Source organism: Onthophagus taurus, chromosome 6 (assembly GCF_036711975.1).
Source record: "Onthophagus taurus isolate NC chromosome 6, IU_Otau_3.0, whole genome shotgun sequence".
Taxonomy (NCBI): Eukaryota; Metazoa; Arthropoda; class Insecta; order Coleoptera; family Scarabaeidae; genus Onthophagus; species Onthophagus taurus.
In genome coordinates, this window is record NC_091971.1 from 9,333,812 (window position 1) to 9,360,645 (window position 26,834).

A 26,834-nucleotide genomic window follows, 5' to 3' on the forward strand; every position below is an offset into this window, starting at 1 on the left:
AAGAAGAAATGATTGTTTGTAAAAGAAAAAAAAAAGAAATTTGAAATTAATATTAATAAACAAAATAAACTTTATTGTAGAATAAAAATATACTATTAATATATAGAGCAATAAAAAAATTCATTTCTTTTTGGAATATTTCTCAACTTCAACTCGAATAGCAGAAATATCAGAATCATACACCCTACAACAACCACCAATCCACTTCACACCCAAATCTAACCATTTCGAGACATAATCAGCTGGTTTTAAACAATTTTCACGCCCAAACCACCTAAATGAAATAATAATAATAAACTTGATTTTAATTTAGTTCCAACAAACCCTTTCTCTTTGGAATAATCTTCACCACTATTTGCATAAACGATTAAGGGAATTGCGATACTTTTATCACTGTGAACCTCGCTTAAAAGTTCTTCAACAAATACAGGAGAAACGCAATTAGTTCCTATAGCTACTAATTGATCGGGATTTAAATTATAGCAGTATAAAACGGTTTCTTTAAAATTTTCACCTGAAGCTAAACAAGTTCCATTCTAAAAATTAATAAAATTGAGAAGTTTTGATTTTTTGGGATCAATTAGTAATAAAAAAACCTTGCAATTAAAAGATAACCAAGCTTTTATATCTGGATATTCTTTTAAAAGCTCTAAAAGCACTTCCGCTTCAATTTTACAAGGTATAGTTTCAAAAGCTAATAAATCCACACCACTATCAATTAAAGCTTCTATTCTACCGTTATGGTACTCTTTTAAGATCTCTTTACTTATTGTATCACGATAAGTTCCTGTATATTCAGATCCATCATGTAGCGAAGCTCCATAAGGTCCAACAGACCCAGCTATTAAAGGTAATTTACAATAAGGGTTTTCTAAAATATAATTATCCCTAGCAGTCTTGGCAAGTCCAACAGCCTCTCTTATTAAATTAAGACTTTCTTCTTTAGATAATTTCAAATGGTTCTTAAATCCTTCAACACTAGCTTGATAAGTATTAGTTCCAATTATATTTGATCCAGCTAAAAAAGAAATAAATACATCATAATATAAGAACATTAAGTATTAGAATTTACCACGTAAGAAATCAAGGTGTGTTTCAATAACCGCTTCTTTATTTGTAGTCAATAAGCGGGCACTCCACAAGGCATCATCATCAAGAGATTTATCGATGTGTTTTGCAATTTGGGTTCCAAAACCCCCATCGAGGATTTTAATCTCGTCTACGTCGTAAATACCTTCTAACATAATTACGTAAATTAATAACGATGAAATTGTAAGTTTTTGTTGACAATATCGGTGGAATGTTCAATAAATTACTAAATATATGTGGTAACGTTGCATTTCAAATACTTCGTCTGACAGTTTTGATGTGAATGATGTGAAGTAGGAAATGTCATCTTATTTATTTAATAGATTTGAAATAAATTCGATTTCAAAATTTATTTTAATTTGTTATTAAGTATATCAACATATTTATTTATTTAAATTAATTTCAATTAATTAATTTTGTTGAAAATTAAAGGCAACTTCATGTTTATTAGGTTACATTATCTGTCATGTTTGAAGTGAAGTAGGAAATTTAATGATTTTAATGTTTTAAACAACATTAATTTTTATATTATATAATAATATCCGGTTTAATTTTTGGTTAAATTTTCAGTTAAGTGATTCAATTAAGTAATTTGAGCATTATTTGTAGTTTTTAGGTACATATTTGATTATGGTAAATACAGCTAATATCACGTTTATTGGGTTAATTGATGTTTTTGTAATCTATTCTCGTAATAAATTTTAGTTTATTTTCATTTTTACGAGAAACTTTATGGGTTTTGTTGTAAAAAGGTATCAATGAACTTATTTATGTAAGTATTAAAGACAATATAACCATGTAAATTACGTCGTTAACCCAAAATGTGAACTTATTTATAGGAACATTACTTGATTGTAAATTTATCTTTTCATCCTATTATTTTTTTTTATATCAACATTTGGGCGGTGCTCATTATCTGTTTAATATTCTAACACATTTCAAGGATTTTTTAATACTTTACCCAAAAAAATCAGTATTAATAATTTATAAAAAAATCTATTTATATCAACTCATTGTATACATTTTGGGTTCTTCAGGAACATCTATTTATAACTTGAAATATACATTGTTGTAGTCTTTTTGTTCTTTTAACATTTTTTTGTCTATATTCGTGTATCGAAAGAAGAGAAATCCTCCAAAAAATTATGAATTATTTGGCAAATATCCAAACAAATACGGAGATGCCTTTGCCAAGAATGTGATGGTAGGCAAAAATTACTTTAGGGACGGATCATGGCCAAAATTTCTTGTCATGGCTAACCTTTTAATAGCTTTAGTGTAACGACAATTATTTAAATGTTTTTCTCACATACAAATCATCCGTTCCAGTGTCAATCAAGATGAGTGGAGAACCTTTAGTTGTCCAGGCCATTTATTCATTTAAGGGGACAAATAACGATGAGGTGAGTCATCTAAACATATTTGGTTTTTATTATTTTGTGTGATTTTGTTTTTAGTTATGCTTTAAAAAGGGAGATAAAATTACAATTACACAGAAAGAAGATGGAGGTTGGTGGGAAGGAACTTTAGGTGGTAAAACAGGATGGTTTCCAAGTAATTATGTTAAAGAATGTCGAGATGTTTCCGGTCCACCTCCTTTAACAACAATAACTCAGCAAAAACAATATCGAGAGGTTGTTCTTAAAGATGTTGTTGATTCAGAAAAAGCTCATGTTACAGAACTTCAGGGATTAGTTAATAACTTTTTGAATCCTTTAGAAAAAAGTGGAATGTGTGTTTTATCTTTTTGTTATTAATTATATTTTATTAATTTAAATATTGTAGTTTATCACCAGATGAATTTCAACAATTAATTAGTAACTTATATGAAATTGTTGATACTCATCAACAGTTGCTTAATACACTTGAGGAAGAACTTAAACTCAACCATGAAGCTAGAGTTGGTCATATTTTTCTTACAAGAGCGCCTAAAATTAAATCTGTACATCAAACATATTGTTCATTACATCCTCGAGCAGTTTGTATATTGGATAAATATAAGTAATTCTTTTAATTTATATTTTAACATAATTTTATACTTTAATAATTATTTTTAGAGATGAATTAACAAAATTTATGGAATCATGTAATGCAGCAGCACCAGGTATTTTAGTATTAACAACAGGTTTAAGTAAACCATTTAGAAGACTGGATAAATACTCTGGTATGTTACAAGAATTAGAAAGACATGTCGAAGAAAGTCACCCTGATAGAGGTGATACTCAACGATCTGTTGTTGTTTATAAAGAAATCGCTGTAAGGATTATTATTATAAACAAAAAAAAATATTTATTTTATTTTTTTTAAGGCAACTTGTGAAGCTACACGGCGACAAAAAGAATTAGAGCTTCAAATTGTAACAGGTCCTGTTCGAGGTTGGGAAGGGCAGAGTCTTTCAACACTTGGTGATATCATTTATATGGGTTCTGTGGCGATTGGTCCACAACACCATGATAGATATTTAGTATTATTTCCTAGTACACTATTAATGTTATCTGTCAGTAAACGATTGAGTGCTTTTATTTATGAGGTAAGAATTGATTTCGTTTTAAGAAATAATTTAATTTAAAGATGAGTAGGGCAACCAAAAATATGCTCCAAAAATAGTAGTTTAAGCGCTTAAAAAAATGTTCTATAAAAATCAAAATATGCTCTATAAAAAATTGGAATTAAATATTAAAAAATGGATATCTTTTAAATCTGTAGGTGAGGTTAAACAAAGTAAATGATAACTAATATCTATTGAGATTTAGAAAATATTGAAGAAAATACAAAAAACAAATTGTTATACTGAAGTTATAGGTGCAAATTTAAATGCTTTAGTGCTTCACTAACGTTATTTCTGTAGATCCTTTACTCAAACATGTAGACATTTCTTTCAAAATAGAGAAACCATGTTTTTTTTTAAATAACCGTACCCATTTATGATCAGCAAACGGCTCAAATTTTCCATAGTGCTTCGTCGTGCATGCTTTGATTTTCCGTTTCTTGTTGACTCTGCAGTATTTTTGTTTTTAAAGCGGCTTTTTTGGCATTTTCTGCGCATTGTTGGTTAACAAATCCAATCAATTTGAATCGTGGATCTAGAAATGTCGAAACAGTTAATACATTGTACATTTCTATATTATCAAATCCACTAATCAGCTGAGATTTTTATGATTATTTCTTGTATGATAGTCAATTCGCTAAAAAGATTACGAAAGAACCTGTGGGATAGTTTTCTACCCTTATAATTTTAGCAATTTTTTCAAATGGTTTTAGAATCTTGCATAATTTATGACACATTTTCCATTCATCTGAACTTAACAGAGAAATATCTGCATCCAATATTGCTATGGTACTTTTAATGGCATTTTCTAATTCGACAAATCAGCTCAACATATAATAAGTCGAATTCCGGCGTTTTTCCGGAATTTTCTTGAAAATGTTTCATTTGCAATAGTGCTGCTTTTAAAGTGGGGTTTATTTTTGATATCAACAGGGAAATATGAGATGTTTCCAAACAATTTTGCAACACTAAATTTATTGAGTGAGCAAAATATCCAAAATAGTTCAGTTTTAGTTCAGCTGTAATAGCATTTTTAATATTCAATACATTGTCAGAAGATCTGCTATATTCCAATCTGAAATTATGTTTCTAATTTCAATGGTTAAGTTTTTACTTGTATGGTGTCCTTCCATTATTTTACAATCTAGTAAAATCGTTTTTAATTCAAAGTTTTAATTTATCATATGCGCTGTAAAAGATATATAACTTTTGGTGTTTATGGAGGTCCAACAGTCATAAGTATCTACAGCTTGTTACCATTTCTTGGCATTTTAAATAGCATTTTTCGAATAAATTTGGAATTAGCTCATATGGTTTATTTAGTGATTTTACAATCAGAATCCTGGTAACTGCTAAGAAAAGAACTGGTGGTGACAGTGATTTTAAAATCACCAGTGAAAACTAACCGGTATCGATATATCGCTCATCACTAAATTGTATTTGTATCTGTTGTCTTTTTTTTAATAGGGAAAACTACCATTAACTGGAATTGTTGTAACAAGATTAGAAGATAACGATCAATTTAAAAATGCTTTTGAAATAAACGGACCAATGATTGAAAAAAGAATTGCAGTTTGTCAAAGTCGCGATGAAGCAAATCATTGGGTAGAATTATTAAGGAAACATATGCCCAACAGATCGAACAGTATTCATCAAAAACCGCTATCAACCCACGTGGAAGTTGTGCAACAACCTCACGTAAGATTTCAAAAATAATTTTATTTTATTTTTTAATATTAAATCAAATTTAATTGAAATAGTTAAATCAAAGGGGTTACAGCACAAGAACTTCAATTCTTATATACTCACCACAAATCAATTTTAAACCTACTTATCCCCCTCGGAATTATCCAAGCGCAGCACCATACGCCGGTTTAACAGAATTTTATCATAAATTAATCAAATCAAAAATTATCAATAAAAACGTAGTTAAATTTTTGCTTTATTCGGAATATAACAACGTTAATTTGGATGGCGTTAAAAGAAGACAACATCGAACTGAGTTCGTTATAAAACCTCATTCAAGAAAACGTGATAATATTATAAAATGTAGCACAGACACAGATTCGGATAATTCATCAAAAAATTGTTCGAATTATTCAGAAAATAAAAAAATTTCCCGCCAAAATGCAATCGATGAAACATCTTCTTCATCGGATGACGATGATGACTCAAATGAAAGTAATCCTTTCGGTTACATACGTTATTATAACCCACAAACATGTTCGGAGCAAGTTCGGTATGAAAGCGTAATCGATTACGAAAATATTTCACCCCCAAAAAAAGAAATAAAATTAAAATCAAAACCAAGCATTGTGTTAACATCAACAGCAAACGTCCAATTAATAAAACAAACATCGGAAACTTCAGATGCAAGTTCTTGTTTATTACAAAAACCATTTACGGGGTGCGAAGATTTAGTTAATATGGATAGTAGCTTTGAAATTGATCACAATTTACAAAAGCCGTATTTTCCAACGACCCGACAAAGTTGTCCCACGAAAATGGTTGGAAACAAATTTAGTTCATCGAGTTTAACAACAATTTATATTCCAACATATCAATCGAATAGTGAAAATAATATTAGTAACATAAATTATAATAACGAAAATAAAAAAAAATCGTCCTGTGAAAGCGAAAGTACCACAACGACTCATTCAAGCAGTATTGATATCCCCGTTAATGTCGCACCACTACCTGATGCTATGTTAGCGGAATTATTGTATAGTGATAAAACGGAATCGGAAATTGAAAGCGATCGTACCGAATCGACGGTTATAAAACCACCGGTTATGTTTCAAAACGATGAAAGACTATCAATTCAAAAAACGAATGCTAATTTTCGTACTCACAGTATTAATTCCGACAAACCAAAACCAAAACGAAGATCAACCATTCATTTAAGCGGAAAAGATAGTAATAATTTATTAAGACGATGTGTTTCCTATAAATATTTAGAGATGTCCTCGCGCGAAGATACCAGACAAAGTCAAACTTGCTGTTGTTGTCAAAGTCCGAGATCTTCTGATTCGGGTATGGCAGGAAGTTGCACCTTAAATTCACCGGATATAGCCCCACATCACGAAATCGAAGACACAAACAGCATGGATATGTCAGTTTTGTTTGAAAAATATAATCGATTTTCAAATCCAAGAAATATGTTATCATTAAGCGAAATTGAAGCGAGAACTTACGAATCTGAATGTCAATGCACATCCCCTTTTGGGTCAACGCCAAGAACTTCTTGTCAACCTTCAATCTCTGGAAATACTTACTCAGATTCGCAACATGATTCTGCAAGGACTTCCGTTACTTCAACTAGCGTTGAATTAAGAAATTTAACGACGAATCAATGGAATAACGAGGACAACAAAGATCTTTATAAACCGAAAAAATCGAAATCTTTAACTAATATGTTTGAAGTACAAAACGTGGGGTTAAGTGTAAAAGAAAATGAGGAAGAAGCTGGAAAACAAAAATTATATAAATCGGGGTTGTACGCTCATTGGTGGATGAAAGCTAAGATTCCGATTGAAGTTGTTAAAGGAATTTATGAAGAATCAGCAACAGGCAAGGGTGCGCAACGTGTGGATTTCATGTTTTTTTTGGCTTTGATGTGCTTGGAGATTAAAAATTAACCTACAAAAATTTAATTTTAACTAGTTTAGAGTGCAACCCTTGCCTGTTTATTTTTTACTTTCACCCCTAATTTCATTTATCATTTTATGTTAACCTTTTAACGCGCACATTTCATTTACAGTACCTCCATATAACGAACCTTGATATAAAGGACAAAATATGAGTATATTATAAAAGTTAGCCCTCATAAATAGAATCCAATTCGGGTTATTTTTCAAGTTCTATTCCATGTTTATAAATAAACTCAGGGTATTCCCCTGAGAGTTGTTTATACGACGTATAAATCAAGGACGGTAGTTCTAGTTTTAATTGTTATTCAGTGCTAGATTATTGTATATTTTTATTGAACTAACACTAGATCTAGAATCAGAATCACTCGAGTGTAGCCGTCTTGAGAGACGTGTGGTTAAACCCGAATGATTCTAGTTCTAGTTCTAAAAATGCAAAACTAGAATTAACACTAGACCTAGAATCATTCGGGTTTAGCCGCACGTCTTTCAAGACGGCTAAACCAGCATGATTCTAGTTCTAGGTATAGTGTTAGATCTAGCAACAGTGCTAGTGTAAAACTAGAAATAACACTAGACCTAGAACTAGAAAGTTTCGGGATTAGCCGTCTTAAGAGACGCACGGCTAAACTCGATCGAGATCTTTATTTTATATTATGAACCTTAAGTTCCAAATTAACAACATTACAAAACACGAATAGAATAAATTAAGCATTTGCTAATTCAAAGTATGAAATAGTAGTTGCTATGCGTGACGTCACGAACGGGCCTTCGAGCTGTGCATCTTTTCCTGGGATGTACCAGTCCTCTTAGTAAGATTTTACTGTCCTTGGTAGCCCTCCGAATCTGCGTGCATTAAAATTATTCATTCATTCGTTATATTGAGGTTTTACTGTACTTCAAATTTTATTTTAAATAATAAAAGAAACCCATAAAACAATTTTCGAATAATCTCAACAATCAATTTTTTTTTTTAATTTAATTTTGTAATTTTAATTTTAGCCATCACCCCTGGTATCGACAAGAGGCACGAACAATCGCCACGGAGGCCCCCCGAACAATAACGAGTCCCGGTTAATATCGACACCCCCTTCTCACGGTTCGTTTATCAATAATAATAACAACAATAAAGATTGGTCTGCGAGTTGTTTACGACCGGCGCCCCCTTTAAGTCCTTGTTTAGCATTTGGATCGGCTCCATACGATCCCCATCATCGCGCAAATCGTAAAACCACCAATTACAAAGAGGATGCTCTTATTCTCGATGTAATCGAAGCTTATTGTTGTACAGGAAAACAAAGAAATACTGTTAATTCAGGTAAGGATGAGATATTTTTATGGTTTATAACTTAAATTTTAAAAACAAAGAGAAAATGAATTTATTGTTTATTCTTTTTTGTTAATCTTTTGGATGGTGATTAAATCACGCAGTGGAGCTGTTGACAGGTGGTAACGTACAGATGCATGATAAAATTGCACGTAATCAGTTGCACTCGTGTAATAGCGTTGTTGATTTGGAGAGTTCAACGCCCGCGTTCGCCCCTTTGCTCCATCCGAGGAGTTATAGACCGCACGCGCCTCGTGCATCCACGTGGTGTTGTGGCAATATTGTTATTAAACAATTGCGCAAAACGCAACATTTAGAATAAAATCTCCTCAAATCAGTAGATATAAAAAAGTGTTCTTTATTGTGTGTTTTTTATAAAAAAAATTAAAATGTGCCTTCAATATTAAATTTATACCATTTATGATCAGTATTTGATATTAGTAAACAAGATAATTGTAAACTGTGATGATTGTGGCTTTTGGTTTTTCTTTTTTCAATTTATATTGTGTGGTAGATCTCACTTTAAATAATTACCAACAGTTTTTTTTATATTATTACAACGATTGTTTTACAGTTAAATATAATCAGATGCAAAGAAGTAGCGAAGTCGAAAGAAATTTGTTCGAGGTCGTGCAGATTTTGCAGGGTCAAGTGAAGAATTTAGAAAATAATTTATCCACGTTAACGTCTCAATTAACGGAAGAAAAAATTGCGAGATGTACTCTTCAGTTGATTGTGAAGAATTTTCTTTCCAACCATAATACAAAAGATAGTGATAAAATTGAATGGCCCGCTGGTATAGAAAATAATTTATTAACGTAAGTTTTAAAAAAATTAAATTAAGTATAATTTTTGTGTATTAGAACAAAAAAAATTATAACGGATTTAAAAAAAAATAACGAATTGTGTTCACTAATCAATATTAGAAACTTTACAATAATTATTGTTATTATAAAAATATATTTCTACAGAGGCTTTTTTGAGATTTATGTTATTAATTATTATTAATTTAAATGTATTAGGAATAGTTTTATTTAAAGGCTGAAGAATTAATAAATTCTAAGTATACGTATTTAAATATTTTTTTTTATTTTATTTGTTAACTAAGAAGACATTGAATAATGTGATAAAACCAATTAATAAGTAAGTAATAAGAATGATTGTTTATATAATAAACAATTTTTATTTTATACATAATAACTTAAATATTTAATTTAATTATCACTAATATTGCTGTTTTATCAATTTCCGTTTTAAACATCTTATTTTATTAACTTGTAATTACCTAAAATAATTTAGTGATGAAATAATTTAAATTTTAAGTACATGGAATGATTTTTTTTGATATAATTGCATTTCAAACTTTTCTCTCACAATTTCCACAACCAATATTTTAATTAAAAATTAATTTTAATTTATTCATTTAAAGGAAGATAGTTATGGAAGGCAAAATGTATAAGTAAGAAAATAGAGGGTGAAACATAGATTTAAATCTGTTATCATCCACCCCTAGTAGCATTTTTGATTTGTTGTTCTACAAGATGAGTCACAAATCCTTCAATAATTGTGTTAATAATATTTCAAATTATAACTCAACCCTGCTTAATAGATTTTGACGATTTCATGTTTAAATTGTTTCTTGTACGAAACTATTTGATTTTTTTGGGACATTCTTTAGATGTTCAAATTATGGTACTGCAATCAATGGAGGATTGGATTGAATACGGAGAATACTAGGCTTTAGCAAGAAAAGCTCTCTAGACATCCCAAAGAAGATAGAGATGAAGAAAGAAATCACATACCTAGTGATCTTAACGCCGAAAAGCAAGCAGCTAAGAGGCTAGGCATTGCGAGAAGAACGACAAATAAGCTCTGCTTCGTGATAAGAGCACAGTCACTCCAACAACAACAGAGGTTAAAATAACAGAAGCTATAATATCGTCGCAGTTCACATATGGAGTGGAAATTTTGAAGAATCACAAAAATGTGAAGAAATTGGAAATAGAATTCTGCGTTCAGCAATGAATACTTGATATTACATCCGGAACGCAGAGATGTTGGAAGCTATAGAGAAAAGGGCATTGTGCTATATGCTAGAAGAAAGAAAATCCAAGTTGTTGAAGAGGTTGAAAGAAAACTCCAAAAAAGGTCCACACAGTAAGAGTAAGATGAAAATAGAAGAAGTGTGGTCCTCAAGAGAGGCCGGAAATGGAGGCGTATAAAAACGCATGATAAAAGTCTAATGCTTCAATGCTAACATTGAAAATTTCAGGTCAAATTAAAAATTTTGATGAACGCAATTCTAGTCGGGAAGTGTCACAAGTCACACTAGCTTGTGTCTTCAAGTTGAAGCGGGTCCACCTCGTCTGTGGGTCCACGTAAACAATTAATTAAGCAGTTGTTAACGGTGGGATAACAGAACAGACATCAAACATAAACAAAGGACCACGTGGCACATGCTGGTTTACTTGCCGCTGATGGCAGTGGGTGTGAGTGAGTCACGTGACCTGCTAGCCTCCGCTACCTGGCTACCAAAATAGAACATGTCCAATTTCACTAGCCGCTGACAAATAGACGGGTGGCGGCGACAGTGTCGAATTTTATGCTCACACCAAGCTGATTGATGGCTGACAGCAACTCGTCTGCAAGCGATTTCGGTGAAGTGAGAATAAATTAGAGTGTTATGCACTTGATTTTCTTTTCCAGGCATAAAATGAGCAATATCATCTAATATAGATGAAAATACTTGAACTAGGGATCATTTAGGAGAAAGATAAAATTTAAGTACTGGCCGCCGCTGACTTGGTTTTCTGGTGACTAAAACATAAGCACCACCATGTTTGGATATTCACTCCTCGAGGGCGTTTGAAGTTACTTAACGCAAAAACAACATTGTGGAACATTCTGGAGTTTCTCTTGGAAGTTGTTGAATAGGTAGTAAATCATGTATAATAATCAGGGCCTGGACAGTTCAGGAAAGTGACTCACAAACGCCTTCCACTGCAGCCTTAATGTTGAGTGATGAAAAACGAAGCGTATGGAGGTACCCATAAATAATACTCTACGAAATTATTTACTCACTGAAGATCTATCAATCTACTTGCGTTCTCGAAAAATCAACTTGGGATGTTGCTATCATTTCAGAGCTTTGGACGATCTTCTTAGACTATTTTTGTAGCCGTTTCATGTGCTAGCAACTTTTTAATTACAAGTTTGTAAGACAAATACAAACATCTACAGAGTTACATACCTTCCCATAATGGATCCATCATGTATGTAAATACCATGCTATATAACGTTAATATATCGCTTCAATTTATTGAGTAGGGTTGAAGATTTTAATTTATTCTTAGCGAGTTGCAAAATCTTGGAGTTAACGGTTGTGACGATTTAAATAAATTGTATATTTCACCCCAGCATGAACATATTGTTTTATCATTACCTAATTTATCCTAAAATCAGGTTTCGCCCCTAACAATAAATCAATTGTAGTCTCAAACCACTAAAATAATTCAGTACAATTAAAAATTTCCTATTTCTTCATGACTCATCATGTACAACAACAACAAAAATTAATCTAATCTAAAAATAAATAAATACAGTTATATAAAAATCGTTTAAAATAAGCAAAAACAATTATTTTAAAAGATTTTTTAGCCTAATTAATTATTTAACATAGAACCAACCCAACTCATTTTTTTCCTCATTTATATTTACATGTATTACAATAATGTAAGTATAATTTACGTACTTAGGCCCTACGTAATTATATCTACCAAGAAAAAAAAATGTAGCCCCAATTTTCCACAAAATCATAAAAAATAATTGAAGTATCACAGAAAATAAAGCAAAAAAGAAACATTAAAAATTAGCAATCTTCATTTCGAATAGTAACTTTTTGTTGAGCCATCATATATTTAGCATACATTTGTCTAGCTTGATTTAAAACTTTTACAACGTTATGTTTACGAACCATTTTATCAAAATGCATAGCCATTTCATTGTAATCCATGGCTTTTCCAATTATATGATCACGATGTTGCAATAAAACGGTAATACATAAAAACATTAAAAACGGATTACCACCACCAAATTCAGTGGGTGGTGGTAAAAACGTACTTCGTGGTACTTCAGTAACTTCTTCACAAGAACTTGTTAGATTTGGAAGATCAGTTTTTAAGAAATCACTTAAATCTTCATTTAAATTGGTGTTTTCTGATGATTTCATTTCAGTTTCAATTTTTTTATTCTTCTCATTATGAATTTTTTTATTAATATTAATTGAATGATTTAATATTTTAATTGGTGTTATCGTTTTATTCGATGAAACTTCATCAACCATTTGTCCCAACTCCGAATCAAATTCTAATTCAGATTGTTCATCTGGAGTATGAATAGAAGGATTAATTTGTTTCACCGTATTCGGACTTGATTCATGAAGTGGATTTTGCCATATAAAAATATCATCCCGACTTTTTTTAGTATTATCTTTTAAAATATTTGGATTTGAATCAATTTGGTCGGAACTTTTTTTAATGTTAATTTCAATCGATTTCGTTTCGTTACAATCGCTCGACGGGGATTCAGATTCTAACAAACGCTCGTTATAACCGTTTCCGAATACCTGACGATCTAAATTTTCTAATTCAATCCGTAATTCTCTCGTAACTGAAGTTGTCATTGGAAAATATTCTTGTGAATCATCGGGGCTGCATTCATCGAATGTGTCGTCGTTTGATGTTGATGAGGGTTTTTCGAAATTTGTTGAGGTTTTTTCGTAACTTGAAGATTCGGATTCTTCAAAACTTGATTTTGTTAACATAATTTTTGGTTTATCTAATTCGGAATATGTGTTTATTTTTGTTAATTTATCTGATATTTTGTTTTTATTAACTGCTGCGAAATTTAAAAATTCGTTAAAGTTTTTAACCATTTTTCCTTTTGGTTTATTATCACCTTTATCATCTTTAACAGTATCTAAACCATCTAATGAAGAAAAAATATTTATTTTGTTATTAGTGATTTTTTCTTTTAATTCTTTAAAATGTCCATTTCTTTTTGTTGTTTTTATTAAATTAGTCATGCTTGATGATAAACTATTACTTCTCGTTTTTTCCAACATTATTTGCGAGTTTAATTTGTTATTATTTAAAATTATTGAATCTGATTTTTGCTCCAAAGGAGAAACAGACCGAGGTCTTAATTCCAATTTTCCTGATAAACTATTATTATCGCAACTATCAATGTTTTTAAGTGATTTTGGTGGTGAACGTTTTAATAAACTAGCATCATCTAAGCTTTGATGCTTTGGTTTAGTGTCATAAATATTTTTAATCCTCCCAATAGTTTCATCCAAACTATGATTTTGCCGTTTTACGGCAGTGCTTTTTTTACTTGAATAACTAGCTAAAGAGATTGACGAACTTTGTCGCCTTAAAGCGCAAACTTTTGTGTACGCATTTTCTCTTGGTGTTTTTACCATTGGACTAATAGGCGGAGTGACCGAGGGTAAATGAAATTTAGAATCGAACAATTTTAATTCTTTTTCTGGGGGATCTGGCGGAAGAGAACTCCACAACACCTCCAACATCCTCAACGAATCATCAAAAGCAAATTCGCGCTTCATTTCAAGTAATAACCAACGATAGCAAAATAGTAAATCATCAGCTTGATGAATTTTTAAATAATTATAGAACTCAGAGTCGTAGTATAAAAGCCCCTCAGCTAAATGAGTGAATTTTTGTGTCATTGCAATACCATCTATCATAAAATTGGTGCTTAATCTTGACATAAGTGCACAAAAGCAAATGTAAGCATGAGCTTCATCACCCATTGTGACTAATAATGGAGAAGCTAAATCACTCATTCCTTGGCAGTAACTTACTTTTGGATGATTTAATGCGTATCTATAAAATTAAAATATATTAAATAACAAGTTTTCAACATTTGACTTTTTATGTCAAAGTTGGACATAACCTCAATTATTATTTTTATTATTTTATCTAAAAATATATTTTTTTTAAGAATAAAGCTAAATGTAGATAAAACAATCCGGATTATTATATTTATTGCATTTTTTACAATCTAATTAAAAAAAAAATTAAGAATTTTAAAAAAATTGCGCCATCTTTCGGAATTAATCAATACTAATTTGAATTTGACATTAATGTAAATAAAAATTGAGGTTATGTATTAGTAAAAGTAATTATCAACGTTATTTTTTAAATAAAAACTACTTACGTAGTTAGAATATTAAATAAAGACGCTATATTTTGATTATCATCACTTCCTGCATAAAATGGATGATGTCTATCAGTTCTCAAAACATCTTTTTTAACCATTCCCGTTGTATAAGCTAATTCTCCAACAACTGGGCCTGCAGCAATAGCAGCTTTCCAAGTTTCTTTTAATTGTACATATTCCAAGGCTTTTTTGCGAATGTAATCCATTCGTTCTTTTCCAGTCATTCCATCAGGATACACATTTAATATATGTTTCCAAACCACTTTTCTATAAAATTAAATAAAAACAAAATATAGTTTTAGTATTAAGGAGTAAATAATTTACCTTAAACTTGGATCAATTCCTCCAAAATAAATAAACGATCTTAATTCTTTGATATGAACAATTTGTCCCAAAGGGTCCAAAAACTTACGAAATTCAGCGTCGGAAAGTGGTGGTCTTGTTGGTTGAATGGAAATGTTGCCATCTTCCCCAAAATTAAAAGCTCTTTGTACCATATTTAAGGTTTTTCCCACCTAAACAATAAACATTTAATTATTAAACTCTCATTTATTTATACCTATTAATACTTGATTGAATATTCCATGTAATCTTGGTGCAGTTTTATTTTCTTGTAATCTTATTTGAGTAATAATTGGTGTTTTAACTTCCCATTCATCAGGACATTCCTCGAAAGATTTTAAGTCGACTCGTAAGCACAAGCAAGGTTCGGTGGCAGTCACCATAGAAGAATTGTGAGCTCTAAAACAATAATTTTTTCTTTATACATAAAAAATTTACATTAATTAAAACTTACTTTATAAATGCTGATTCCAATTCCCAATCGGTAAGTAATGGCATGTAAGTCTCACAGCCGTTAACATCTTGAGCCTTATAACTAATTGCAAATTCCCCTTTTAAATCAAACGCTTTAGCTAAAATACTTTGTAAAACTTCGAAAGATGTTATTTGAGGATCTACACTAAATTTTCTAAATTCAGGTTGCAGGGATCCTTCACATTTCTATGTAATAACAAAAATTAAAAGGGAAGTGAGGTTAGGATAAATAAAAACATCTAAAATATTATATTCTTACCTTTACTTTAACTCGAACAGCTTCTCGACTGTAGCCAAACGTTGCAGACATTTCTAATAAAATATTAATAAAAACAAAATTATTAAAGTTTTTATCCAACCAGGAAATCAATTGCGGATGTGGTTTGCGAATACATAACTACTTTTAAACGGCTTGTGTCGTTGCACTTTCATTCAACATCATCGGATTAATTTTAAACTTTTATAAATAAAACATTCTTTAGCAATTTGACACTTCACAATGTTGATTAAATGTCAAATGGCAGGGATGGAAACTAACGAAACGTCAAATTTTCTAGTGGAAAATTAAAATGTCACCAAAAAGTTTTATCATTCAAGTATCGCTTTCCTTAAAAACATTTTCACGAATTCATGCGGTTTTATGATTTCGTTATGAGATTAAAAGCGGTTTTACTAAGCTCGGATGCGGTTTACGTATTTACGCAGGAAACTGGTGATTTCTATTGTTAATGATGAAACTCTGAATTTCACCAGAATTGGAGCATATAAAATTATTATTACTTTTACGAAATTTATATGTTTAAATTAACTTTATTTCTTATTTCATTAAATTTTATTTGGTCATTAAAATAGACGTTTAATTTTATTGATTTTAAATTCCTAATACATACGTATCTTTATATGGGCTGAGAAGCAAAAGATCTGGTGCTAAATGATAAGCATGATAACACCTTAATGAAAGGATGCGAAGTGCCCTTAACGAAACTAAGATGAACAACAATGGAAGATGGGAAGGAGAAATACGAAGCTGACTACAAAGGGGTAAAAACATAACAAAAGCCATAAACATCCTTCTTTGGTCAAAAAAGATCTCAAAGCAAAGAAAACAACAACTATATTCCACTATCTTCATCCTCGTGGTGCTGTCCGGATGCGAAACCTGGTAATTACATAAACAAATACAGAATCAGCAGCTGGCAGTTGATATTGATTTCTGGAGAAGAGCAGCTGGCAAGACTAAACTAGATCGAGTGTGAAATATCGACATACGAGAGATGATGGGGCGCAAACAACGATAGTCGACGAAGTCCAAAGAAGACAACTCCAATATCCTCGTTCAAAGAGAAGAATTCCGAAGAAATCGATGTAATGGAGTCTAACAGAAAGAAGAAGTATTGGACGCCCAAAAACGGGATGAGCATCGGGGATAAAGAAGGCGATGTTCGAAAGATATCTGGCATCAGGGTACTGGGAGGACCGTAAAAGCTGTAAATTTGCAATTGGACGGCGGAAAAAGCTATAAACTGAAATTATATATATTTTGTTGTGGTCGATCCGAGGCAGACTGCCGACAGGAGACTACGACAACGCTCTGAAGATGCCTGGTGATATCTTGGCGAAATGTCTGCCCCTTTCCAAAGGGAACCAACAGGAAGAACGGATGAAATCTCGGATCGACCACAACAATACATATATATGTATACATATAAATTCATAATTAATAAAATCATCGTATTTGTTTAATTGTTCTGTGTAAATAGTATAATAAAGTAAATATTTGGTTTTAATTTTTCATCCACCTGCAAAATTAATTATTGGAAATATTATAAAAAAATCATCTATGGACATAATCTGTACACATTTTTAATTGAATGTATTTTACGAATACACAATATCTGAGTTTAATTTTGTTTTAATTCCATTCACGTATTCAATTTTAAATCAATTAAAATTTATTTCAATGTTGATTTTTTTTATATTCTGTATGTGGATGATGTATCTATATTAATTAAAATTGAATCGAAATATTGTGGTATTTATTTGCATGGAATATGTAGGTAATTAATAAAATATATTCTTTCTACTTTAGTAGAAATTTCAGTTCACGATCTATTAATTTCTTTTAAATCTGATATTCTATCATTACCATTTAACGCATTATTTAATTGGCTAAAGTTACAATGATGTTGCGTTATGAATAATAAATAATAATGGTTATTAAATAATAAATAGTTTCTACAGTGATTATTAACTTTGTTGATTAGAGCTAATTCAAGTGCTATTATTCGTATGAAGCGAAAGGGAATTAGGTGGTTATTATGAAAGTGCAATCAATAGTTTCGAAGAAATAATGATCGAACTATTTAAGATAAAATTATTCACCATAAAGATAATAAATTAAAAACCAAAATGAAATCAGAAGGAGTTATTATACTATATTATATAACATTATGATGTTATAACTGCAATAGGCTTTTTTGATTTGTCTGGAGCGTTTGATACAATTGATTATAAACATCTTACAAGAAAATTCAATTACGAAAAAGTATGTCATACTTTAACTCTTAACCAAAACGTTTTGACAATAGGTCCATTTTGACATAGGTCCATTTTACATAGGTTTTCACATAGGCATTTTGAAATCGCAACAATTGCATCTAAACAGTTAAATTGGCATGGGCATGTGATGCTTGAAAACCGATCCCCAAAAAGAGCTCTTGAATATGGATATCAACATAGAAGAAGGAGAGCTGGATCAAGTATATGCTGGATTCAAGAATTATGACTGATCGAACCTTACCGGAAAAGAAGTGGAAGAATAGAGAAGAAGAAAAATATACAACAATCTAACGCTGAATAACAACTAAGACTCGAACTAACACAAGAATTATTTTGATCACCCCTGGATTATATATATCAACATTTAGGATAAAACTGAGAGTAATACAACTGCGAGTATTCAGGAAGCGAAGTTGAGCTTTTCAGTAGTACATGTAATATATAAAAATGTTTTGAAACATGATTTCAATTCAATGAGGATAAAAGGTGGTAGATGTATCACATCGAAAATTGATTGAATGCTTGATCTATCTAGCAACAACATCAAGGCTAGACAATGTGTTCTATGTCAGTTTTAAGTAAGTTTTTGGACAACTTAAGTGAGGGCATCTTGGAAGGCTACCTAAAGAATTTTACTTTATTTGAAAGAGACACGTGAAAAAGGAATAAAATTCGTAATAGGTTCAGAAGAACTGACTTTTCCACAGTAGCAAATCGGTTTTCGTAGGGTTACTAACTGCGGATGTTGAATATGTAGTAGCAGCAACATTTGTTCTTATGTCATAAGAAAGTGTGAAGTTGTGTCAAGGCATTTTGAAAATGCACCAGATTTGCGTTTTTGTAGATGATTTGGGTTTTTATAACCAAAGGAGACTCAAAGCGAGGGAGTGTATTTGGAATTGTTGTAATTTTGTGGTTAGTACTATGTAGCAAATTCAATATGTAATTTCAACCCAACTCAACCTCATTTAAATACACAACAGAAATGTCAAAAAATTAAATTAAGCAACAAAGTTCAAGTACCAACCTGTTATTTACAAAGCTTTACAACTTAAACCAAATAATACAAAAACATTTACATCTTACAAAAATGGGAACGTTGCCATACAGCAACAGCGAACCTTTGAAACCGAACATCAACAATAACATCATATTCGGTATAAAATCGCCATAAGTATTCATGGTTGAGAAAAGTTTAGAAACAGCTTTTAGTTGCCAAAAAACATAAACGTATCTCCCACAATTGACATTAATGGTAGTAAAGCCTTTTATATAATGTTAACATCATCCTTTCTAAGAAGGAAGAAGCTTATTAATGTCAAACATAACTGATGTACACAAATTGGTCATGTCGCTTGAACAAAGAAGAAAAATTATAGTTTATATGAGATTTAGGATTAACCAGTTTCAGTGCGACTCTTAACCAGTTAGAATTTAAAAGTTAAAAGTAACTTTAATTAGAAGAATATGAAAGAAGTGAAAATATGATCTGTCAATTAACTGAAATATAATTAATACGTAAATAACTTTCTACTGCCATTAAATATTTTTTGCGCACAACCTGAAAGAAAGTAGCGCGCGCAACCCCCTTGATATAACAAAATAAGATAGGTTCTACCCCAATATAAACGTGGGGAAAGCGCTCGGGAGCTTTCAGTGGCTTTCGCGCCGCGATATCGCGTCGAACCCTCTTCAAAGTTCACGTTTTCAACATCGACGAGCTTTTCGACGAAACACGAAAAGGAGCGGCACCTGCTTTCCAACACCCGACCACTTCCGGCACCTACTTTGTATGTCTGGTACACACTTTTCTACTCTTTTTATCTTTTATTTTCTTTTATACTCTTTTTTTTTATTTCCGGTATCCGTTTCTTCAGTTTTATCTTTATTATTTTTTCATTTTTGTCGGCGTGTATAAAGAAACAGAGCATGTAGTTTTATTTTTTATTTTATTATTTTTCGAAATAGGTGATAAATTAAAAAAAAATCGTATTAGAACTAATTGGGAAATAAACTAGATTTTAAATGGTATTCTTTTTTGAAAAGTGGAAGCGTTCGTTTCTCCACTTCTTCAATTCGATCGATCGATTCTTTAATTACACGGATAGAGACCCGGAAGACCTCCGAGTCAGAAGAGGAGGTCTATTAATTCAGGGGAACGTTAAAATTGGGTCGCCAATAATAAAAGTAGACGTTGTTCGGTTTTCGAATTACTCGAATAAAGATAGGAACTGAAAGGAATGGAAGAGGGGTGGAAAGGAAAAAAAATTAAAAATATTCAATGGCGTGCAATTTAATAAATCTGGACCAAACCACCGATAATTCACGTTATTGATTTTCAAACGAAATAATTTTGACGTCGACGATTTCAATCAATTCACCCCATTCAAATCGCGCTAGTTAATTGTTTGCTGTAGCCTCTCTACACTGTTTTGCTATTTATCTAGTTCTAGCGTTTAATGTGAATCTAATACTAAATATATAACATACAGGGTGTAAACTGCAATTGAAATTTATTATAAATTGATGCAATGGTTAATTGGATTATTTTTTTACCAAAAAAAATATCGTAAAGAAAACTTGATTATAATCAAATTCTTTTTTGTTGACTTTTTCACCTTTTTAATTAACGTATTGAATGACGTCGACGTTTTAAACGCAATCAAGTGGAGTTTTGTACTCGCCAAGCTTTCGCCGGCAAAAAATCACTAAACGGGTTGCTTTGAAAAAATCATTCGTTAATTCTCAATTGATTGACGTTTTGGAAAACACGTCAAAAGCGTAATTTCATATTTACAATTTTTAATATACAACTTTTAATTTGCAATTTCAAATTTATTATTACTCGGGTATTCCCCGAGTTGTCAATACGATACATAAATCTAAATCTAGGACAGTAGTTCTAGTTTTAATTTTCATTCAGTGCTAGTTTTTGTATATTTTTATTGAATTAAAAGTAGAATTAACTAATAAAGAACATAACGTTATGGATAGACGTCCGAATTTGGATGTAAATTATTCATTCAAACAGTTTAAAGTGCAAATTAAAAATTCATAACCCGTATTAATGCGTTATATCGAAATTTTGAGTATTAATAAATGTTTTACTTACTTTTCGATTTATAAAAATTGCTTTTAAATTTTCCCATTTTAACTTTTTTAGATCACCCAAACACAAAAAATATTTTCTTCGGTAAATTTTCGTAGTCACCCCACGTATTTTCAGTTTACAGAGCTGTCATGTCGCATGAATATCCTTATCCGTACGTGGGACGTCTGGGCACATCGTCGACGATTATCCTGAAAATGTTCATGCATGGTCGAACTGAACTCATGCTGTATATCAATACGACCCTGATATGTAAATATTTAACGTATTTATGAGTCCTCTTTTTGTACTATTCGGCTTTGACATACATTTCACATCACTTGGTTTTAAAGCGATAAGAAAGGAATTTTTAAAATTATTGCAATTATTATCTGGAACACGTGGTTTTTTATTTCGCTCGAGTTTTTAATTAGGAATTGTTTAAAGTTGAAGTTGACTAAGTAAATGTGACTTATTAGTCCTTGAAGAAAAAAAAAGTCACTTGGTAACAATTTTTTATCTTAAAATATTCCATGAAATGAATATTCCATTTATTTTTGAATTACCTCAATGCTTTACATTTTCAAATAAATATTCTAAATTGAAATAGTTTGTGTACAGGTTCTAGTTAAATATGGTTTTATTCATTTTAAGGTAGATGTAGAGTAAAACAGAGCAGCAGATGTTGGAATATTCTAACATCTGCTGAGTACAGTTCATGCATAATTACTAACCGCTCCTCGCACTCTGCCAAAAATCCAATAATCCGTTAATTAATGCACCGAATGCCCCCCAATAAGGCATTCAAAAGTTTTAATCCTTTTAAACAAATTACAACTTCTTTAAGAGAATCCCATTAAAAAGTTTTGTAGCTGTACCAAAAAGTTGCTTGTCTCGGTACAATATTCCACAGCGGAGGATTTTTTAACAACCATCACCTGCATATTGAACAGTATAAAGCGAGTATGTGCATGCGTGCCTTACTTAACATCATTCTACTATTTTCTTCTAAATTTATGCCGTTTTTATCTTGTACTAGATTTTATTTATTTTTTTAAGCTTGATGTAATAGACTTGGAGTTGATGGGAAAGCTACAATAATGAAAAGTCATTTCCTCATAAGGGTAATGGACCTTCGTGCTGAAAAGCAACTTGCCCGGTTACGATGTTCGCCCAGAGTAAATGCAATAAAACTGCGCATAATAAATGATCATTAATTAAACGATCGATAAGATTCGAAATTGGTAAAGAAAGGGCGTTGAACACGATTATATGTTATTTCTTAGGAGTATAAATTCATTATATTATTAATTTTCATAAATAAATCTAGAATAGTTTCATTTCAAAATTTTCCATTGAAGAGATTGTTGTTGAAACTCGTTCATATTCATAAATAAATATGTCAACGTCTAAAATTCTTTCATTTAAAAGTTTTCCATTGAGGTTGTTATAAAAACTCGTTGAAAAAATTAAATTGATTTTAAATCACTGTATCTCAATAAGTTATGATTCTTATTATCTTCTTTATCAAAAAATACATACTTTTCTTAAATATATTTGGAAGTTTGATCTTGTTTTGTTACGACATCAAAATTATACGATTTTATAAAGATGGAGTAAAAATCAGTATTTAACTACTCCACACTTCATCTTTTTAGTTGTTACACCTTCAAAAAGGTATGGAGATGAGATGAGTAGAAGCTACAAGCAGAACTTAATCTATTTTGAACTCAATTGGAAACCCTAGAAGATACAGCTAAGTTCTGAACAAGACACGTCAAATTTTAGGTAGGATGGGATTAGAAATGTTCAAGTCTTTAACTTATAAAATGCTGTTGGTTAGCAATCGTTTATACAACAGGAGAGTGCTTCCTTGGCACCAGATTGTATAAAGACGTTTCTACGTATAAGAACATGCTCCTATATTTTTTGTCTTTTGCAAAACCCTATTTTAGACAGCAGTTGTACTTATATAGGAGTACTTCTGAGTACGCAATATCAGCGTTCATTGAAAATCAGCAACGAATTTTACTGTAAAGGTTACAGCCACACTTTCATGGGTAGAAAAGACTTAGGAGTATTCACACAAATTGGTTCGCATATCCCTCTCTCCCCACAGTTATAGGATGTTTCTGCCAATCTCACTGGAGTGATCCCAAATCTATAGATTATTCATTATTGGTTATACACTCCCGCATTTATCGTGGCATCGATCTATAAGTTGATTTTCTCTTGAGGTATTGTGATCCAATTACAATTTGTGCAGTAGAGCTCGTAAGATCGGTGGGTAATGCAGCAAGTTCTTGTATCTGCTTCCAATAATGTTGAAAAAGCTCGATAACCAAATATAGTGAGATCGGGTTGGTTATGATAACACATTGACATGAACCAATGCCTAGAATGTCTTGCAATGTTGGGACGATCATTATCCTGCTAGAAAGCTGGGTCTTTCAGTTTCTAAGTTGTTACACCTCAGACCATAATCCCCATAGTTTGGTGCAGATACAGCATATTGGTATTTGATCGTGTAATGTGGCCAATATTGGTATCTTTGTGAAATTATCATCATTCATTTATTTCTAAAGATATGGTTATCACAGCTAGAGTTTCGCCATTTGGAATGTGGACACTTTTAAGTATAATTCTGCCTTTTAGATATGATTCGTCTTCTATTTAAAATCATTTTGCTATGTTTAATATTTTTAAAATTTTTTCCTCTTTCCAGTTTAATATTTTGCTTATTTGTATCAATAAGTTTTAGTCTCATTTCTGCCTTGATTCAGCTTTCATGTTCCTGCTTCAGCTCTTGTCTTACATTCCCCATTCTTGTCTTACTTATGGATGATTTGCAAATTTTTGCGATATCTTGCATAAAAGAACTAGTATGTAATGCTACAGACAAATATAATATCTAAGAAAACATTTGGCTAATTATAATTTGTTAGACAAAAACTAAGTTTTTACTATTTCTTCAATGAATACTAAAATAATAACGTAGATAAAGCCTTTAACATGGGGCATTAAATCTTTGCAACGGACGCGTCACGGAAATGGCACCGCCATAAATACTGCCTCACTTTGCACCCCCGTCAGGCAAACGCCTGAGGGCGAAAACCTGGTTTGCATCAATTAAAATGGAATCCGGAAAATGGTCGATAAATTTTGTAAAAATACAGCCGAACGAAAGATAAATTACCTTTCCCTCAACATTCCAATTTTCTTGATTAGAACAAAAAAAAACAAATTGAAAGAGTATTTATAATGAATTTATTATTAGAACTCGAAACATATGTACCATGTTTTAGGTCAAGTTCTTTCTCTTCTATATTTAGAGCAAAATCGATGTTTTCATCGTACGTGATACAATCTTATGGATTTTATTTTGTGAAAATAATGAAATCAATTTTTGTAAACTTTAACATCATAGTTAATTTGCGATTATCAGTTAATTAGATTTCCGCGTGTCAGGTCATTATCTACATATTCCGTTCGAAGATAAGCTCATGTTAATTATATCGACAAACGTATTACAATGTGACACGACCAGTGCAAGGTTTTGTCGCATAACGTTCTATTGTTGATTAACATTTCAGTAAGATTATTATTGTCAGAATTATTATTTCCTTTAAAATAATGAAAGAAAACTCAAACAGCATTATCTAGTAAACAGAGGTAATGTCTTGTGTTTATGGTGGTTTCTGATTAGTTCCGCTTACTGCCCACGATGGTGCGATTATTAACTGATGTCCTCTCCAACTGAAGCAATATTACAGTGGTACTCCATCACCATTAACGCCAAATTACCCGAACGTTGTGTGTAATCCGTTGCAGACCTCCTAAACATTTGATAAGACAAATTGAACCACGTATTCAAGATAATTTAAAAGTTGCAAAAACTAATTTTTATGTGTGAAAAGCGATTTTACGGCATTAAAACTAAAAAGTCTTCCTGAAACTTTTCCATAATTCCTACCTCAAGGTTTATCGAGCGGTTGAGGTAATCTTCCATACAGCAGCGGTGAGCGAATCGATGAACTTTTTTAGATCGAAAATTTATGACTCTCCAGGAAGTTGCGGTGCGCCGATAGTTGAATGATAAATTTTAATAGGAAAAGAGACTTATATAAGGTGGTGCACCGGTGTGTGCAGTTTGCATCATCAAGAAGATCTAAATATTTAAACAAACGTACATCTAAACCGTTTTGATAAATTTGATAAATCGTTTACACGTTATCGAGCGTATTCCGGAAGACAATTTCGAAGAAACTGTTATCGACTACCACTTTCTGTCGTATCTCTTTCGTACCTCATTTGCGCTTTCGCGCTGACGAGTCACGTATTGCATCCTCGAGATTGCACCTTGTCGACGACGACGAGCGTCCTCACAAAAACACGTCAACCCCACCCAGCCTTCCCAATTCCCCACGGCCCCATCGTCGCCGTTTTCATATCGGGGGAACCACCGCTTTTAAAGCATCCACTAAACCACGTTTTAATTACTTTTTGTTGTCGCTTATTTGAAGTTTCGTTGAAATTTCTTTGATTTTAATATACTTCGTTACGTTAATAGTTTTATAAGGGTTTATAAACAGGAAGGTTCACATATCACCTCGACCCTAATTTAAAGTTAAGCAAACTTGGAAGATTCCAACCGCCACCGTCGGAGCATAAACGTAACGTGCCGGCAAATTAACAAAGAGACAAAAAGTGGTTAAAACTTTTGGGGTGTTGTCTTCGTCTATGGGGGTAATTTGTTGGAATCGACTTTTCCACATTTGACATGTCTGGATCGAATTTACCGGAGAAATCAAAAAGAAATTTCAGTGGATTTTTATTTCTCCCCCGTCGACGTCCCACTGTAATATGTGAGTTTACCGCCCTTTTCGTTCTTCGCCCATGAGGAATTTTACGTCGGCTTAATACCCTGCAGGACAATTTGGGGCTTGACAAGAGACGAGCTTCAGTGGTAGTCCAGGAATGCTTCCAGGCATCCCACACAGCTCTGATGTGAGTCCTTCTGCTCATTGCTGTACATAATTCGAAATTTATGAAATGCATACTTTGAATAGTGGATTATATTTATTGTTTTCAAAGGAAATGTTTGATTAAAAAACTTTTCTTTATACCATATAAATATTTATTATATAAGAAAAAGAAAATTTAGTGTTAATATTTAAAGAAATTTACGTCAGGCGAATTATTCTTCAAAGAATATCCTTTTTGTCGTAAAACGAAACAATGAGGGGCGTAGCCGTCTGAATTCAGATGGAGCGCTCGAAATTACGTTCTGCCCGTTTCGGGCCCTAATATTTTAATAGAGATCGCTGATGAACATCTTTGAGTTCAAAGAGGGCCGGAATCTCTCGGCGGAGTTAAGTAACCTTGGACGAGTAATGAGGGTAATTGCGATGGAAGAAGAAGAACTCCGCTTGGATATAAAAAGAAATTTCTAAAGAGATGAAACGAGTAAACTAATAATATTTCAAAACGAATGCAAAGAAGTGAAATGGACTTTTT

The 26,834-nt window shown here is 31.8% G+C and overlaps 4 protein-coding genes across 6 annotated transcripts in view; 2 read left to right on the forward strand and 2 right to left on the reverse strand.

Moving 5' to 3' along the window:
- Nucleotides 1-46: 46 nt before the first annotated feature.
- On the reverse strand, nucleotides 47-1,374 carry LOC111427705 (homocysteine S-methyltransferase-like). Its single transcript, XM_023062948.2, has 4 exons — nucleotides 1,073-1,374; nucleotides 597-1,018; nucleotides 325-536; nucleotides 47-274 (listed from the first exon to the last, which is right to left on the reverse strand). Exons 1-4 carry the CDS (start codon nucleotides 1,242-1,244, stop codon nucleotides 121-123), a joined length of 960 nt encoding a protein of 319 aa, XP_022918716.2. The 5' UTR covers nucleotides 1,245-1,374; the 3' UTR covers nucleotides 47-120.
- Nucleotides 1,375-1,615: 241 nt separating this feature from the next.
- LOC111427702 (Rho-type guanine nucleotide exchange factor) lies at nucleotides 1,616-8,441 on the forward strand. Of its 2 annotated transcripts, none has more exons than XM_023062943.2 (9): nucleotides 1,616-1,861; nucleotides 2,419-2,492; nucleotides 2,547-2,821; nucleotides 2,875-3,090; nucleotides 3,147-3,345; nucleotides 3,398-3,619; nucleotides 5,105-5,335; nucleotides 5,398-7,213; nucleotides 8,287-8,441. In XM_023062943.2, the coding sequence occupies exons 2-9, from the start codon at nucleotides 2,430-2,432 to the stop codon at nucleotides 8,346-8,348; spliced, it is 3,084 nt and encodes a 1,027-aa protein (XP_022918711.2). In that variant the 5' UTR covers nucleotides 1,616-1,861; nucleotides 2,419-2,429; the 3' UTR covers nucleotides 8,349-8,441. The 2 variants fall into 2 exon arrangements, with proteins under 2 accessions (XP_022918711.2, XP_022918712.2); XM_023062944.2 differs by lacking the exon at nucleotides 1,616-1,861 and adding an exon at nucleotides 1,902-2,293.
- A 1,236-nt stretch (nucleotides 8,442-9,677) lies between these two features.
- On the reverse strand, nucleotides 9,678-21,592 carry LOC111427750 (uncharacterized). The gene is made up of 7 exons (XM_023063016.2): nucleotides 21,342-21,592; nucleotides 15,930-15,982; nucleotides 15,651-15,856; nucleotides 15,424-15,595; nucleotides 15,179-15,369; nucleotides 14,852-15,121; nucleotides 9,678-14,517 (listed from the first exon to the last, which is right to left on the reverse strand). The coding sequence occupies exons 1-7, from the start codon at nucleotides 21,376-21,378 to the stop codon at nucleotides 12,480-12,482; spliced, it is 2,967 nt and encodes a 988-aa protein (XP_022918784.2). The 5' UTR covers nucleotides 21,379-21,592; the 3' UTR covers nucleotides 9,678-12,479.
- LOC111427738 (Schwannomin interacting protein 1) overlaps nucleotides 19,911-26,834 on the forward strand; it is a 92,897-nt gene continuing 85,973 nt past the window's right edge. The window contains exon 1 of one of the 2 annotated variants that reach the window (XM_071196351.1): nucleotides 19,911-20,028. The gene's annotated coding sequence lies outside the window, so the exon portion shown is untranslated. The remainder of the gene's footprint in view (nucleotides 20,029-26,834) is intronic. The other variant, XM_023062997.2, reaches the window with a different exon arrangement.

Coding starts and splice junctions, on each gene's coding strand:
- LOC111427705 (XM_023062948.2), bottom strand. CDS start 1,244: ATGTTAGAAGGTATTTACGACGTAGACGAGATTAAAATCCTCGATGGG. Junction 537..596: donor GGTTATCTTTTAATTGCAAG/GTTTTTTTATTA, acceptor ATTAATTTTTAG/AATGGAACTTGTTTAGCTTC. Junction 275..324: donor GATTATTCCAAAGAGAAAGG/GTTTGTTGGAAC, acceptor TATTTCATTTAG/GTGGTTTGGGCGTGAAAATT.
- LOC111427702 (XM_023062943.2), top strand. CDS start 2,430: ATGAGTGGAGAACCTTTAGTTGTCCAGGCCATTTATTCATTTAAGGGG. Junction 3,620..5,104: donor TGAGTGCTTTTATTTATGAG/GTAAGAATTGAT, acceptor TTTTTTTAATAG/GGAAAACTACCATTAACTGG. Junction 5,336..5,397: donor AAGTTGTGCAACAACCTCAC/GTAAGATTTCAA, acceptor TAATTGAAATAG/TTAAATCAAAGGGGTTACAG.
- LOC111427750 (XM_023063016.2), bottom strand. CDS start 21,378: ATGGGAAAATTTAAAAGCAATTTTTATAAATCGAAAA. Junction 15,857..15,929: donor CTGTTCGAGTTAAAGTAAAG/GTAAGAATATAA, acceptor GTTATTACATAG/AAATGTGAAGGATCCCTGCA. Junction 14,518..14,851: donor TTATTTAATATTCTAACTAC/GTAAGTAGTTTT, acceptor TTAATTTTATAG/ATACGCATTAAATCATCCAA.